Below are 13,961 nucleotides of genomic sequence, written 5' to 3' on the forward strand. Positions count from 1 at the left end.
GCACCAGCTAAATCATCCTTCCTCCTCTCTTCACATTTCTCACACACACGCACACACACACAAACACGTGTGCGCACACTGCACTAACATAAACTCATTCATCTCTCCCTCACTCATCTGTCTTATGATTCTCCTCCTCCCCTCTTTTTTCTCTTCCTCCCTCCCCTTCACCCTCTTTTCTCTCTCTCTCTCTCTCTCTCTCTCTCTCCCTTCTCCTCCTCCTCCTCCTCTGTGCTCGCTGAGCTGAGCAGTCAGTGGTGGGACTGAGGCAAAGGAGGGAGGATAAAGCAAGAATAGAGACAGAAAGGAGAACAGAGGCACAGAAAAACAGATCATTATACAGCAAACGAGCAAGAGGCCGCTGAATGAATAACAAGGAAGGGATTACAAAGCGCAGGACTGAAAAAAAAAAGGAGAGGACACCGACTGAAGACTCTCTCTCTCTCTTTCCTTCACTCCCTCCTCCCTCTCTATCCTTCCTGTCACCCTCCCAACTCTCTCAGAGGCTCTCCCTCCCAGACGATCTCCTCAGTAAAAGATGGCATGAGCACACTGTCTCCCATCCTCAGCTTTTGGAGTATTTTTTTTTTTTTTGCTTCACCCTCCTCTCTGTCACTCTTTCTGCATCTTTCTCTACTTCCTCTTCTCTCTACACGGGTTGAGTTCAGAGGCTGAAGAGGAGGTGAGCGAGGTAGACAGAGGCTGACCCCTCTCCCTGCCTCCTTTCTCACACCCGCAGGGCCCAGAAAAGAGAAAGAGAGCGTGCGCGAGAGAGAGAGCTGGAGCAGGGAGTCGTCTGATGACTTACATTAACAACAAACTCCTTAACCCAGCCGACCGCAGCCCATTCCCTCTGCCCGACCCCCCCTCCCTGCCTCCTTTAACCCGGAGTCTTACTCTCTGAGTCAGTGGAGGAGGGATCCAGGATCATGTTCGGATTAAAGACCCCACACTTCTACCTCCCAGGTAAGACCAATTATACTCAGTCTTTGATGTTCCCGCGGATGGCTCTGTGGTGGTATTTCTTGTTCTGTCACATTGTATCAGCACAGAGGGTGGTCACAAGCCGCAGAGAGTGAATCTCCCTTTTCATGCAGTCATTCTTTCAAGACGTAATTAATGGCTCGGGTGATGTCACATTGATTTACCGTTTTCTGCCAGGTAAGGAGGGCTACGCTGTGCTTCTGCAGGAGCCACTTCTCATGATGTTTTCGGTGTCACAACATCATTTTAGATTTTTCAGAAACAGAAAGACAGAGAGACAAAATTTAGTTTTCTTTCATGAAGAAGTAAATTTTCTGAGTCTTCTTGCTCAGTGCGTTGACCTACTGAAGCACTCCCCTGATACTTTAGTTGTGCTTTTTTTCTCTCTTGTTACTACTGTGTACAACTGGGAATGGGTCTTTTTGTTATTTTTAGGCTTGATCGACAGAGTGTAGTCAACCTCACAGCTAAATGACCTTAAATTATGGGTGACAATTAATTGTCACCTAGGTAACTGAATCACTGGTTACCCATTTAAGCATTTACTAGAGTATAAAAGGAAAATTTTAAAATCTAAAAATTCCCCCCTCCAAAAAACCTGAACATTTTCAGCTTTTAATTTAATTTAAGGATCAACTGATCATTAGAATCCATTATAAACAGTTACTAATAGTAGAAATGCAGTCTAAATAAACATAATCCTTTAATGTAATTCAAGGGATATTTTGTGCTTGGCATCTACAGTAGCTCTGTGGTTTATCACTCAGTTTCAGTTGGGGCTTTTGCTGCCAGTCAAACAGTTTTCATCTGCAGTCTTTCGAGCAGCTGTGTGAAATGCAGGAGAGTGCGGCCGGTGTCAGTGTGGAGACAGGTGTGAGGTTACCTCAGAAAGGTGCTTAAACATGCCTGAGAGCAGAGTGACGGGGACGGCACCAGGGAGGTCAGTGAAGAGGCGGCGGGAGGAGGAAGAGAATTAAGACTGACACACTGAGGTAGGAAAGGAAAGCCGAGTGTAAAGTAGGATTTTGTTCATTTAAACGGTAAGAGAAAGGATGTGAATGATAATGCTTGACACTGAGCGCTGTCTGTGTTTTCCCTCTGAAGTCGAACTCTGACCTTTTAGTTGTCTGGGCCAGGCGGCGGTCAGTGATTAAAAACCTGCTGTGGTAAAAGGTGAAATGTGGGAGAGAGAGAGGGGTGTGATAGAAGTGAGACGGAGGGAGAGGGGGAGGGAGTGATGGGGGAATTAGAGGGTGGAGGGCAGATTAAACAATGTTCTTTGCCTTGTGAATCTTTCATGCTGCTTTTTGAATTATACATCTGCTTTCATAAATGATTGAGTGATTATGTGGCGCTTTGTCATTGTTTGTATATTCCTGTGTGTGCGTGCGTAGGTGTGAGTCTGTGTGTGTTTGTATCTGCATGTGCATGTGACAAGAGAGAGGAAGAAGAAGAAAATCTCTCCAGGAAGCAACAGCCCCCCCTCCATCCTCCCTCCCACCCTCCTTCCACACTTGCTTTCATCCTCCTTTTTTTCAGTTTCCTAGGTCTCGCTTAATGTCTGTGTAGTGTGTGTGCACTTGTCTGTGTGTTATTTGATTGTGGTTTTGTGCATGTGTGTGAATGGGTTTTTGTCATAGCTGCCACCTTTGTTTGTGTATGTGTGTGGCTGTGTGCACCTGTCTGTGCTGTATGTAGGTGTGTGTGTTCATTGTGTTTGTGTGTATATGTGTGTGTGTGTCCTCTCACCACTCACACATTGGAAGATGCCCCAGCCCCCCTCCTGGTCCTAACTGCCGTTGCTGTGGAGACTGTGTCAGCCACACACTCGCTCCTCAATGATCATTTGACAATGTAGGGGGTGAGGGGTAAAGGATGTGTGTGTGTGTGTGTGTGTGTGTGTGTGTGTGTGTGTGTGTGTGTGTGTGTGTGTGTGTGTGTGTAGCGACTGCCATGTGATTAGCCAAGGTAGAAGAAGTGGAGCAGGGTAAGGATGACAGAGGAATCTAGATTAGAGGTAACAATTGAAAATCAAGATGATGATACATGCAAAATACATGAAAATCTTTCCTAGATCCTGGAGCGGGGGAAAACATGTGACATAGGAGACATGAAGATGTGTGTGTGCATGAGAGCAAATCTACACCTTCTCACCCAGAGCACACCATGACCTTACCAAGGTATCATAAGGAAAAGAAAGTGACATCTTTTTCTAGCTTCCCACTCTCTGGACCTCCCCTGGTGAAATGTGTCACACACATTAAGGCAATTTACTGTTTTCCCTCCGTGACTTGTCAGCTGATCACAGTCCAGGTGTCTTTTCAAAAGTCGTATTTTTCTAAAATCAGAATGTGTTCCCAAGAGAAGGTGCATCTAAGCTGTAGGGAGGCGTGAAAAGAAAAAGAGGGGAAAAAACAAAAGGGAAAAAAGGCAGCTTTTATGTTTAAATTATAAAGAGGTTGAGTTTCTATGTTTTTCTTGCTGTCAAACAAATCCCCATGAAAAGACCTAAACCGAGTGTTAGCCTGTCTCTCAACAATTTTCAACTTTCTTAGCCTGATGCTGGCTCTCAGGACAAAGTAAATTATACTTTTAAAAAAAGGCCAAATGCTTTTTAATTGTAGTTTTTAGAAGGTAGTAAATTTGCATTTACTGGGGGTTAATTTCAGAGACATTTGTTTGGCTTGAACTTTCTGCGCAGCAGGATCCGACTAAACTAGTGTGTCCATGTTTGTTATAATGAAAGAAAATTTCATCCAACCCAACACTGGGGCTCACTCATGTGTTATCTGGATGGCATTGGAGCTCCTTTGGATATCAACAACGTCAGGAATCAGAAACAAAAAGCTGCTTTAAAAAGAAAACAATTATTTATTTATTGAAAAAGGTCCATCAGTTTAAACCTGGTGCAAGTGTCTACATGATGAATGGACACATACTCTGTGACATTTGTGTTTCTGCCCATACATGCACTCGCTCACGTGTGCGCACACATTATCCGTGGTAAGTCGATAGGGTGAGAAAGCCAAGGTGTTGACGTGTGTATTAGCCTGCCACATTTATTGGCTGCTGTGGTATTTTCTGGGGTTGGGTAGCTCTGTTCAGCTTGACCTCAGCATTGATTTCCATGATATGTGTTAGAACTGCAAGGACACTGTGGCTTGATTTATGGCAGATGTCACATGAACACACAAACACACGCTCACATAGACAGTGCAAGGCACACCCTTCTCATTCAGCCTCCGGCGCTCACGCTGTGAGAACGGCATTTGGTAACTTCACTCTAAATATTTTCCCTTAATTGTGCGGCAGAAGCACACAAACAAATACTAATTTCTCAGGCTGCAGAAAAGTAATGACTTCAACGGCCTTGCAAAATGTTTGCAACAGCTGCAAAAAGAAGATTGTGGTTCATGCAAAAAGCTGCTGTGGCGTTGATGAGAAAGACACCCAAGACCGAGTTTGTTTCTCAGTTCAGTTATGTCCGTTAGTAGCCTGTATAGGCTATAATACGTACTCATCAGTGTAGTTCATTTTGACAGGGTGGTGTTGACTTAAAAGCAAACGGTATATATTGTGCACCTTCACAACTTGTTGAGCTTGCTGTAGCAGGCTAGCTAAAGTGGAGATACATTTCAGTGCTACTTGAATACTAAGTTACACATAAACACATTTAATTCTAAGTTATTTTACAGTGACGACAGGCAGCCATGAACAAAAAACAAGAATAAAGCACGTAACATCACCACCTGAAAAAACTGCAGCTGTTAGTAGACTAGAGCTGATGTAGCATTCATGTTGATGATGTATCTTCCTCCTTTCTGGCTTAAAACCTGCTGGCGATCACTCACCTTTTTCTCTGTTGCCAAGAACCTGACGACTGAGGGTGAGACTTTTTGACCATCCAGGGACTCGCAGTGCACTGGACTTCACCTTGTTGGTATTAACATGCTTATGCACTCAAAATAACAAGTGAAGTGCATAAACGAGAAATCTGAGAACGGTGAAAAGCATCGCTCCAATTTACTGTGAATGTTTACAATATCCAGCGTGGTTACTAGTTCAGCAGTAAAGGCGCATTAAACTCAGTAATGATAGACTGTGGATGTCTTTGTAGTGAAGAAAAATCTTCTGTGTCCTTACTTTTGAGTTATTTTTCTCTTTTTCTCCAAGGAAATATAAAAACCCTCACTGTTTTCCAAATGAACACACAGGGTGCTACCCTCTGTTTGTTTTGAGATCAGCTACTGCACATAATATTATAATCTTTAAGGATTTGAGTGTCATGAAAAAGCGGGAGGAGTTAGGAACAGACATATAATACATGCATCATAATGGTACTAGGCTAGCATTTGTATAGCATTTTTCTAATCTTACTGACCACTGTTTATCTAACATCTGCCCCACTAATCCACTAAGGCTACGTTGCATTTTAGTCATGTGATGTAGTCATGTGACCAATTAAACAAAGATAGCGAGTGCTTATACAGCAGTTGTTTTGATTGCTCTCAATTTTGACAGCTCTAAAAAAAAATTATATCACTTTGTACATGCTCCAGATAGCTTTTCTTCAAATTCTTTAATTCGCACTCGCTTTTGCGCATGCGCAGGACTGGAACGTAAGCGTTTTGGGCCTTTTCAACGTGGATGCACAACTAACGACTGAAAACGTTAGTGTGGACGTGGAGCGTTTTTAGACGAAAACGCCGTTTTCAATCCGGGCTATTCTGGACGTAGCCTAAGAATACAACACAGGTACACAGGGAAACCTGTCAGAATGTGTTTAATGTTTTTAAAACCAGTAAATCTATAAACTTCAAATCTATAACTGAAATAAATATTTGTATTTGCACTGGCCAGAACGTCTTCTCATAACAAACCTGAATAAGTCTGAAGATTTGCAACTTTTAGTGCTTGGGAACATACAGTATATGTAAAGTGCATGTATGTCCAAAAATTAGCCATAAGGTTTACTGTATATCTTTTTATGAGAGTATAAACTTGGCCTATATGTCTAGTCAACCACTGCTCTTGAGTCCTTACTTTAAATAGCACAGAAATAAGTGTTTACGAGAATGTATACATATATATGTGTGTGTGTATACACACACACACGCACACATGCTGTTTGTTTGGCTATAATTCCTCTCAGTATGTGTGGAGAGTCTTTGTGTACTCACACGGAGGCTGAGATGGGTGCTGCCTCAAAGGAAGCTGCTGTCAGGGCCTCTTGCGCTTTTAATTGTGTGTGTGTGTGTGTGTGTGTGTGTGTGCAGGCTTGTGCTTACTAGTGTGTGCCGATGAAAACAGGGTCGCGGTGCTCCACCTCAAGGGCACTGTTATTAATGAGATGAATAAAAGACCATGACAACAGCTTGATAACACAGAGGAGATAAAAACCACACGCATGCACACACACGCACAGGGAAACATCATGTGGGAGCTGGATAAGTTTCTCTTGCCAAAAAAAATACAAAGAATAAAACCCAAAAAAAAAAAGAAAGAAAAAAGGAAAACAACATTAATCTATTTTTTATGATTTCTAACCTCCAGAGACAGTTGATATAAACTCAAGGAAGGAAGGGATGTAAAAGAAAAGGAATGAATAAAACAGCGTGTTTGGTAATGTCTCCACCAGAAAACAAACAAGTGAGCAAGTAAGCAATCCACCCTAATTGGTCAAAGAGCTGTTGTCACTAATGAGGTCTTAATTAACACAGGATTCACTTAAAACATGTGTGGACCCAGCAACGCACACACACGCACGCACACACACACACACACACACACACAAACATGCTCACACGAGCAAACATGTCTGCTCTGTGATGTTTACATTCATTTAGAACAAGCAGAACACTTTGATGTGAGATCTCACGCATTCACACAATGAAAACAAATGCATGCACGCACGCACACACACACACACACACACACACACACACACACAGACACACATGCATGCAGCCTGTCTGCTCACTGAGCTGGGGAGATTGGGATAAATGCCAGCAGATTTTAACCTGAGGTGATAACAGCAACTCCTAGTAGCGCTCTCTCATTTTCACACACACAAACACACACACACACGCAAAAAGGAAATGCACAGACTCAGAGTACATGCAACACACACACACAGAGCGAGAGAGAGAGTAAAACTGTAATAAGCAGCTCGGTGTACGATAACGAGCAGATGGAGGGAGGATTAGCCAAATAAAAATACAGCAACTAAAATTTGCCAGCATTCATATCTTTTACAGGACGGTGAACTTCTTAACACAACCACACACACACACAGGCACGCACACACACACACACCTACACAACTGAGGCTCAGAGAGAGAGAGAGAGACATCCCCAGTCCTCTGCTCCTGCTGGTCCTGCACCATCTGCATGTTCATGAACCATGTCAAAACATAATTGATTGAATGTGCCAGTGTGTGTATATTGGTACATGTGTGTGTGCACGTGTGTGTGTGGAGTCTTTACAAAGAGCTGGTTAACTGCGGTTAGACTGGGCATGTATGCTCCATAATGCAGATATAGGTTTGGACATGTCTCCCTTTGTGCTCAAATCACACACACACACACACACACACACACACACACACACACACACACACACACACACACACACACACACACACACACACACACACACACACAATCTATGATGTCACTTTACTGAAGAGCCTGTTGATTACCCATGGGCATTGCTCTGTCTGCCACCTGGCCGCACCGTGTTAGCAGGTTCCAGTGAACTTGCACATGTGACTGCACACACACACACACGCGCACACACACACACACACACACACACACACTCACACATGCATGCACACATACACAGGGTCACTTATAGCCCTCTCCTCTCCATCTCATTAGCCCTTCTCTGTCTCTGCACTTAATTGTGTTTCAGCTGGAGTTAACAAGCAGGTACCACAAATAAAATCCGATCTAAAGGGCAATTGAGCCAAATCGGACAGAGACACAGAGATAACGCTCGGCTCTTGAGAACCAACACCGCACTTATCCCAGACAGTCGTCACTTTGAAACACAAGTGGAGTGCAAACCAAACTTTTATTTTAATCCCAGCTAGATTACACGAGCACCAGATTCGTGAATATGAAAACTGATTCCTTTTATGAATTTATTAAAATCGTTAATTTAACATCGCGTGTAGAGGGAAGCCATATGTCATGATTTCAGTGCATCATTAACAGGCTGCGTTTAATTAGCTCCAAATGTCGAGGCAAACGCTTAAGCATTTCTCTTCTCTGTTCATCACTTCACTGCTTGAGTCTTGAAACAGAGAGATTTTAATGTTAACGAAAAGAAACAGAGAAATATTGAGCGCCTCCCGAGAAGCTAGTGTCCAAAACTTGATCTAGTGTGGAGGACAATTTATTTCCGGGGTACTAAGCATAACTGATGTAAGCATCAATAGACAAAGCAGATTTTGTGTTGGCTGCTTTAGCTATGATATACAAAACCCATTTGAATAAATAATGACTTCTTAGGGGCGGCACGATTCTCCCTCTACCTGTGTGGGTTTTCTCCAGGTGCTCTGGTTTCCTACCACAGTCCAAAACATGCATGTTAGGTTAACTGGAGACCGTGCTGAGCATGAATGGACGTGCGTCTCTCTGTTTACGCCCATCCACGGTGTAACCCATCTCTCGCCCTGACAGCTGGAACAGCCTGGCTGGTTGTGCTACTAAGGTCGAACAACATTTGAGTCTTAAAACTTAATTTTCTTTGTATGTTGACCTCTGTAAACCAAAAAAACCCTTCTTCTTCATTGTTTGAAGGCTGGTCACATAAAAATCTCAGCTCATAAAAGCAAAGCTGCATCAAGAACGAAAACTGAGCGCCACCTGTGAACATTTAGACAGTTTGTGGTCAACAAGTGGCACGAGAAAAAAAATACAATTAACAAATCAGAAAACTGACAAGTGTGTTCCCACATCCTGCTGCACACAGCTGACACACACCAACAGAGCACGCTCACGGTTACAGGGCATGTGTTTGCTCACATGAGCTATCGCCACCTTGTTCTGCTTATGACTGCATTTGCATAATCTGCATAATGACGGTGGCTTTAATTGCCCACGCCCAGGTAAGGGATCATGTGGTTAAGTGGGAGATCATAATTATGTAAATAATTGGCCTGACCACGGCAAGCTGCTGCTCTCTGCCATGCCAATCTGGAGAGAGAGAGTGAGGTAGAAAGAAAGAGAGAGGGTCAAGGGGGAGAGAGATGGACAAGAGAGAGAGAGAGGGAGAGAGAGAGAATGTGGGTGGTTTAAGATGAAGGTGGAGGAAAGTACAAGAGGTGGAATTGATGCCTAAAAGAGTGAAATAGAGGAAAATGTGATTACTTTGCTATGATGGTGCACCTACATGAAAAGAGCTCGGCTCACTCTGAAACCTTCGAGAATAACCATAAAAAGTCAAAAAATAACAACAACCAAACAATCATCTATCCTCTTTTCCAGCTGCCACAGGGGGAGAGGTGGGCTACATCCAGGACCAGTCGCCAATCTGTCACAGGGCTAACACACACAGACAGAAACCCATTCACAGCTATAGACAATTTAGAATCGCCAGTTAGCCTAACCTCACTAACTGCATGGGGAGAACATGCAGAAAGGCCTCCATCCAGATGATTCAAACCCAGGACCTTCTTGCTGTGAAGCAACAGTGCAAGCCACTGCTCCACCGTGCTGCCCAGAAAAAACAATATCAGTTTTTAAAAATTGTGCAAACATTTCAAGCAAGTGGAAGAGAAAGAAAGGTTTTTACATAAATTAGTTAGCAAAATCAAGCTGTGGAGTGCATTCCAAACGCACTTAGAAGCAATCTATGAAAAAAAAAAAAAAAGCAAAATAAATAATGATTTGTACCTAGAAAACCTAAACAGGATGTTTATTCAAGGAATAAAACTACTAAGAAAACTGAGAGAACTAAACTGAGGAAGTGACCATGCAAAAAGAATCAACTGAGCAACTCGGGCATCAAGTGATTTGATCAAAAGTTTGAGGTCAGCCACCAGAAGGATGCTGACTGTTTTTTTTTTTTCAGTTTCTGCCTCCAAGGTCAAAAAAAAATAACATGAGAACGCTCTGAAAGCTCCCAAACAGCACTATTTTTTCAGCATTAATATCACACACATCAGATGAATGTGATGGCACTCATTCTGTGACCCTTACACACAATTCTTATCACGAAGCCTTAACTCCAAACACGCCCCTCCCTCTCTTTTAATACATCAGATTCTGCAAAAATGTCTTTATATTAAAGGATTACTCAACAGTCTTACAGAAACATGCACACACGCATGGAAACACATGCACATGCAAGGAGGCACACACACACATGCACACGCAGACACACACGCCTGCCACTGTATCCGCTGCACAGATGGTAAAGGCAGCAGCCCCTTCACACAGACAAAGGGAAGGTAATTCTCTCTGCAGGACGTGAACAGAGCTGGAGCTGGAAAAGAGCAGCACACATCAACACTCCCCTCCCTGTTTCCTCGTCTCAGCCCCAGGCCAACAAACATCACAGGAGTAAACTGACAACGTGTGTGTGAGTCTGTGTGTGCGCGCGACCGCTACTAAAATAGGCTTGAGGAGGAGAGACAGGAAAAATAAGAGAAGAGGGGAGCGAGGGAGAAAATGAGAGAGAGATAAAATGAAAAAGAGAGGGAGAGTGCAGAGAGGAGGGAGGTAATAAACAGGATTAGTGCTTATCTTTACAGCACTGTGCGTGTGTGTGTGTGTGTGTGTGTGCATGTGGCGTGCATGTGTGTGTGGGTTTGGTTTTTCCTTTGCCCGAGGACAGAGTGACTGACTCCAGCATTACCTTTGCCAATGTGTCTCCATCCCCAGGTATCTTTTCTCTCTGGACTCCCTTTGAATTGGGTGTGATAGTACATACAGTACATTGCATGACTTTGTGTGTGTGTGTGTGTGTGTGTGTGTGTGTGTGTGTGTGTGTGTGTGTGTGTGTGTGTGTGTGTGCGTGTGTGTGTGTGTCGATATGCATGTGCCCATATTTTTAAAAAAAGGAACTTTTGCTTTGCCTATAGTCTGCATACTTTGAGGGTGTGAGTTTTGTGTGTGTGTGTGTGTGTGTGTGTGTGTGTGTGTGTGTGTGTGTGTGTGTGTGTGTGTGTGTGTGTGTGTGTGTGTATTCGTGGACGCTGTTTTGCATGGCAGTTATGAACATACCATTGTACAGGATGTGTGTGTGTGTCTGTGCAGCTGCCTGAGGATAAAGACTGTACTCATCTTATTGTTGTCTCTACAGTTTGTATCCACTGTTTGAATTGCCAGTAAATCTCCCTGCAGAGAGTGTGTATGCACACATACATCTATGTGTAAGAGAGAGAAGGCTCAGAAGGTGGATTTAGTTGCTATTATAATGCTTGTCCAGCCGCGTAGCTCCATTGTATGTGACAGTGTTTCTGTTTGTAATCTCCTACCTGACCGCGGCTAACAGGCTGCTACAGCATCTCACTTTCACTGGATGGGGAAGGAGGAATACATTTAAATAATCAGGGGTTTGGGTTCATGGCTGATATTATGCCTCGCTGCTTTTGTAAATGAGCATCTGTGTGTGTGCGTGCGTGCCACTGGTTTGTGTGCGTGTGTTTATGTGCGAGCGGGTGCATCTGTTTTCAAAGACATCTGTGGATGTCTTGGTGGATTGCTCTTGTAGCAGTATCCCCAGCACTATTCCCTCCTTCACCAGAGATGAATAGACAGAGAAAGGGAGCAGGAGACGGAGACAAACGGTGCATGTGCTTGCGTGTTTGCGTGTGGCTGCGTCTGCATACAAATGTGTGTATGCTTGCGTGTGTGATGGATAGAGGGCTTTATGAGAGAGGAATAGGCTAATGACCGGGTCTCCAGAGGCAGTAAGATTCCTGGAGCTATTACCGCTGGAGTTCATAATGGCCTCTGTGCTTGGCCTCTTTTACACGCTGCTTAATGGGGGATCCAACAGTCCAACCGGCAAGTGTAACCCACCCGGAGAATACACGCCGCTGTGTGCAGTGACCCCGACAAACACACACACACACACAAACAAGCAGAACGGGCAGCCCATTTTCAATCAGGTTTGGATTCCCTTTCATGCACCTGCACGTGTATATTTTACAGTGTGTCGTCCTCCCGCCTTCCTTTTTTTCTTTTTCCCTGTCTTTTTCCTGCACACACACAGACACAGCTATACAACCTGTATAGGTCACAAAGGATGGAGGTGAGACACCCACCTCAGAGAAAACTGAGAGTGTCTGCTTGCAGTGCACAGCCAAACCATAAATCATGTCAGGCTACACTAGTCTCTGCACACGCGCACACATACAGACACACTCACTCCCCCTCTTTTCTCTTGTGTAGGTTTGAGTACAAGAGAGGGGGATTTGAGGATTATAGGGGAGCCTCACTTTTTCTTTTCTTTTCCATTGCTTCCTTTAGTACTTGTTGTTTCCATAGAGAGAAAAGTAGGGAAGTAGGGGGTGGCTAATCTGTGTGCATATGCATATGTGTTTATGTGTGTGTGTGTGTGTGTGTGTGTGTGTGTGTGTGTGTGTGTGTGTGTGTGTGTGTGTGTACAAATGAGTGTCTTTTCTGCACTTATGCAGGCTAGTGTGTGTGAGAGTCTTTCATCAGTGAATGGAAAGGGAAAGACTTGAAGGAGAAAGTCTATTCATTGAGGAAAACATCAAGGCTGTTTGGTGCTACTGTGTGTCTGGCATCTTAGAAATGCAAGAGGAAGACGAGAAGGAAGGAGAGAGAGAGAGAGAAAGAGAAAAGTGAGAGGGAGGAGAAGGATGGACAAGGTAGAAATCTGCACTCTGAAGCGCAAATTGATGCAAAACAGCTGTTAAATAGCTGCAAAGTGGAGCAGCTGCTTGGGAGATGAGGAGAGAGGGATGAGGAAATGAAGGGATGAATGATCAAGAAAGACGGAGACAGAGAGGCCCAGGGGAGATGTTGAAATATTAGACTAAATGAAGCTGGCTGAGCAAGCTTATAGCACATCATGATAGATGAATGGTATTAAACATGTTTAGGACTTGATACTTAACATAGCATATTTATAACTTCAGCAAATATTGTAGAAAACCAAAGTGAAGTGTATTAATGGTATTTTCGCTTCAAATAACCCATCTATCTATCTATCTATCTATCTATCTATCTATCTATCTATCTATCTATCTATCTATCTATCTATCTATCTATCTATCTATCTATCCATCCATCCATCCATCCATCCATCCATCCATCCATCCATCCATCCATCCATCCATCTATCTATCTATCTATCTATCTATCTATCTATCTATCTATCTATCTATCTATCTATCTATCTATCTGTAAATAAGTAACTGATTTGCTACATTACCTGTTTAACGTAACCACAAAGTTGACACAAAGCTGGTGAAAAATTAACCCACAGAGCACTTCACAGAAAAATGTTATGGTGACAGCGATTCTACTAGAAACAAGCAGCACTTCCTCTGTTTTTTTCCACAAGCTGCTACAAGCCTCTTTGTCTCTGCTTTGTCACCTTTTGAAAAACAATCCTTGGCTGCATGGTTGAGGTCAGCGTACAGTCAGGTTGGAGCATCACTCAGAGTCCAGGGTGTCTTCCCAGACTTCCTTTGCAGATACTTGGAAACATTTGAATTTATGACACTTTGCATGTCTTTTGCTTAGCATTCATACATAACAAATCATAAAGTAGCCTTTAATATCCACTGCAATAAGACTTGTTGCAATTTAACTGCCTCCCTAAGCAGTATTTTTTACATTATATCGGAATGGCTACTTTAAAGAAATAGTATACAAACGTAAATCAGTTAAAATGAGCCTGATAGTGATTCTCTGTATGGTGTGAGTGTGCAGTAACAGCAGGAGGAGCTGACTTGAACAGATCTGATTGTCTCCAGTGGACAGTAAAC

The 13,961-nt window shown here is 43.3% G+C and overlaps 1 protein-coding gene across 2 annotated transcripts in view; it reads left to right on the forward strand.

Annotated features, from left to right (window-relative positions):
* The first annotated feature begins 286 nt into the window (after positions 1 to 286).
* LOC146664735 (genetic suppressor element 1-like) overlaps positions 287 to 13,961 on the forward strand; it is a 39,852-nt gene continuing 26,177 nt past the window's right edge. The window contains exon 1 of one of the 2 annotated variants that reach the window (XM_085411975.1): positions 287 to 966. In XM_085411975.1, the coding sequence (XP_085268101.1) occupies positions 930 to 966 (37 nt within the window). In that variant the 5' untranslated portion in view covers positions 287 to 929. The remainder of the gene's footprint in view (positions 967 to 13,961) is intronic. The other variant, XM_085411976.1, reaches the window with a different exon arrangement.

This window comes from Rhamphochromis longiceps, linkage group LG7 (genome assembly GCF_057381845.1).
Source record: "Rhamphochromis longiceps isolate RC_006_pf linkage group LG7, R_longiceps_female_GT1.1, whole genome shotgun sequence".
Lineage (NCBI taxonomy): Eukaryota > Metazoa > Chordata > Actinopteri > Cichliformes > Cichlidae > Rhamphochromis > Rhamphochromis longiceps.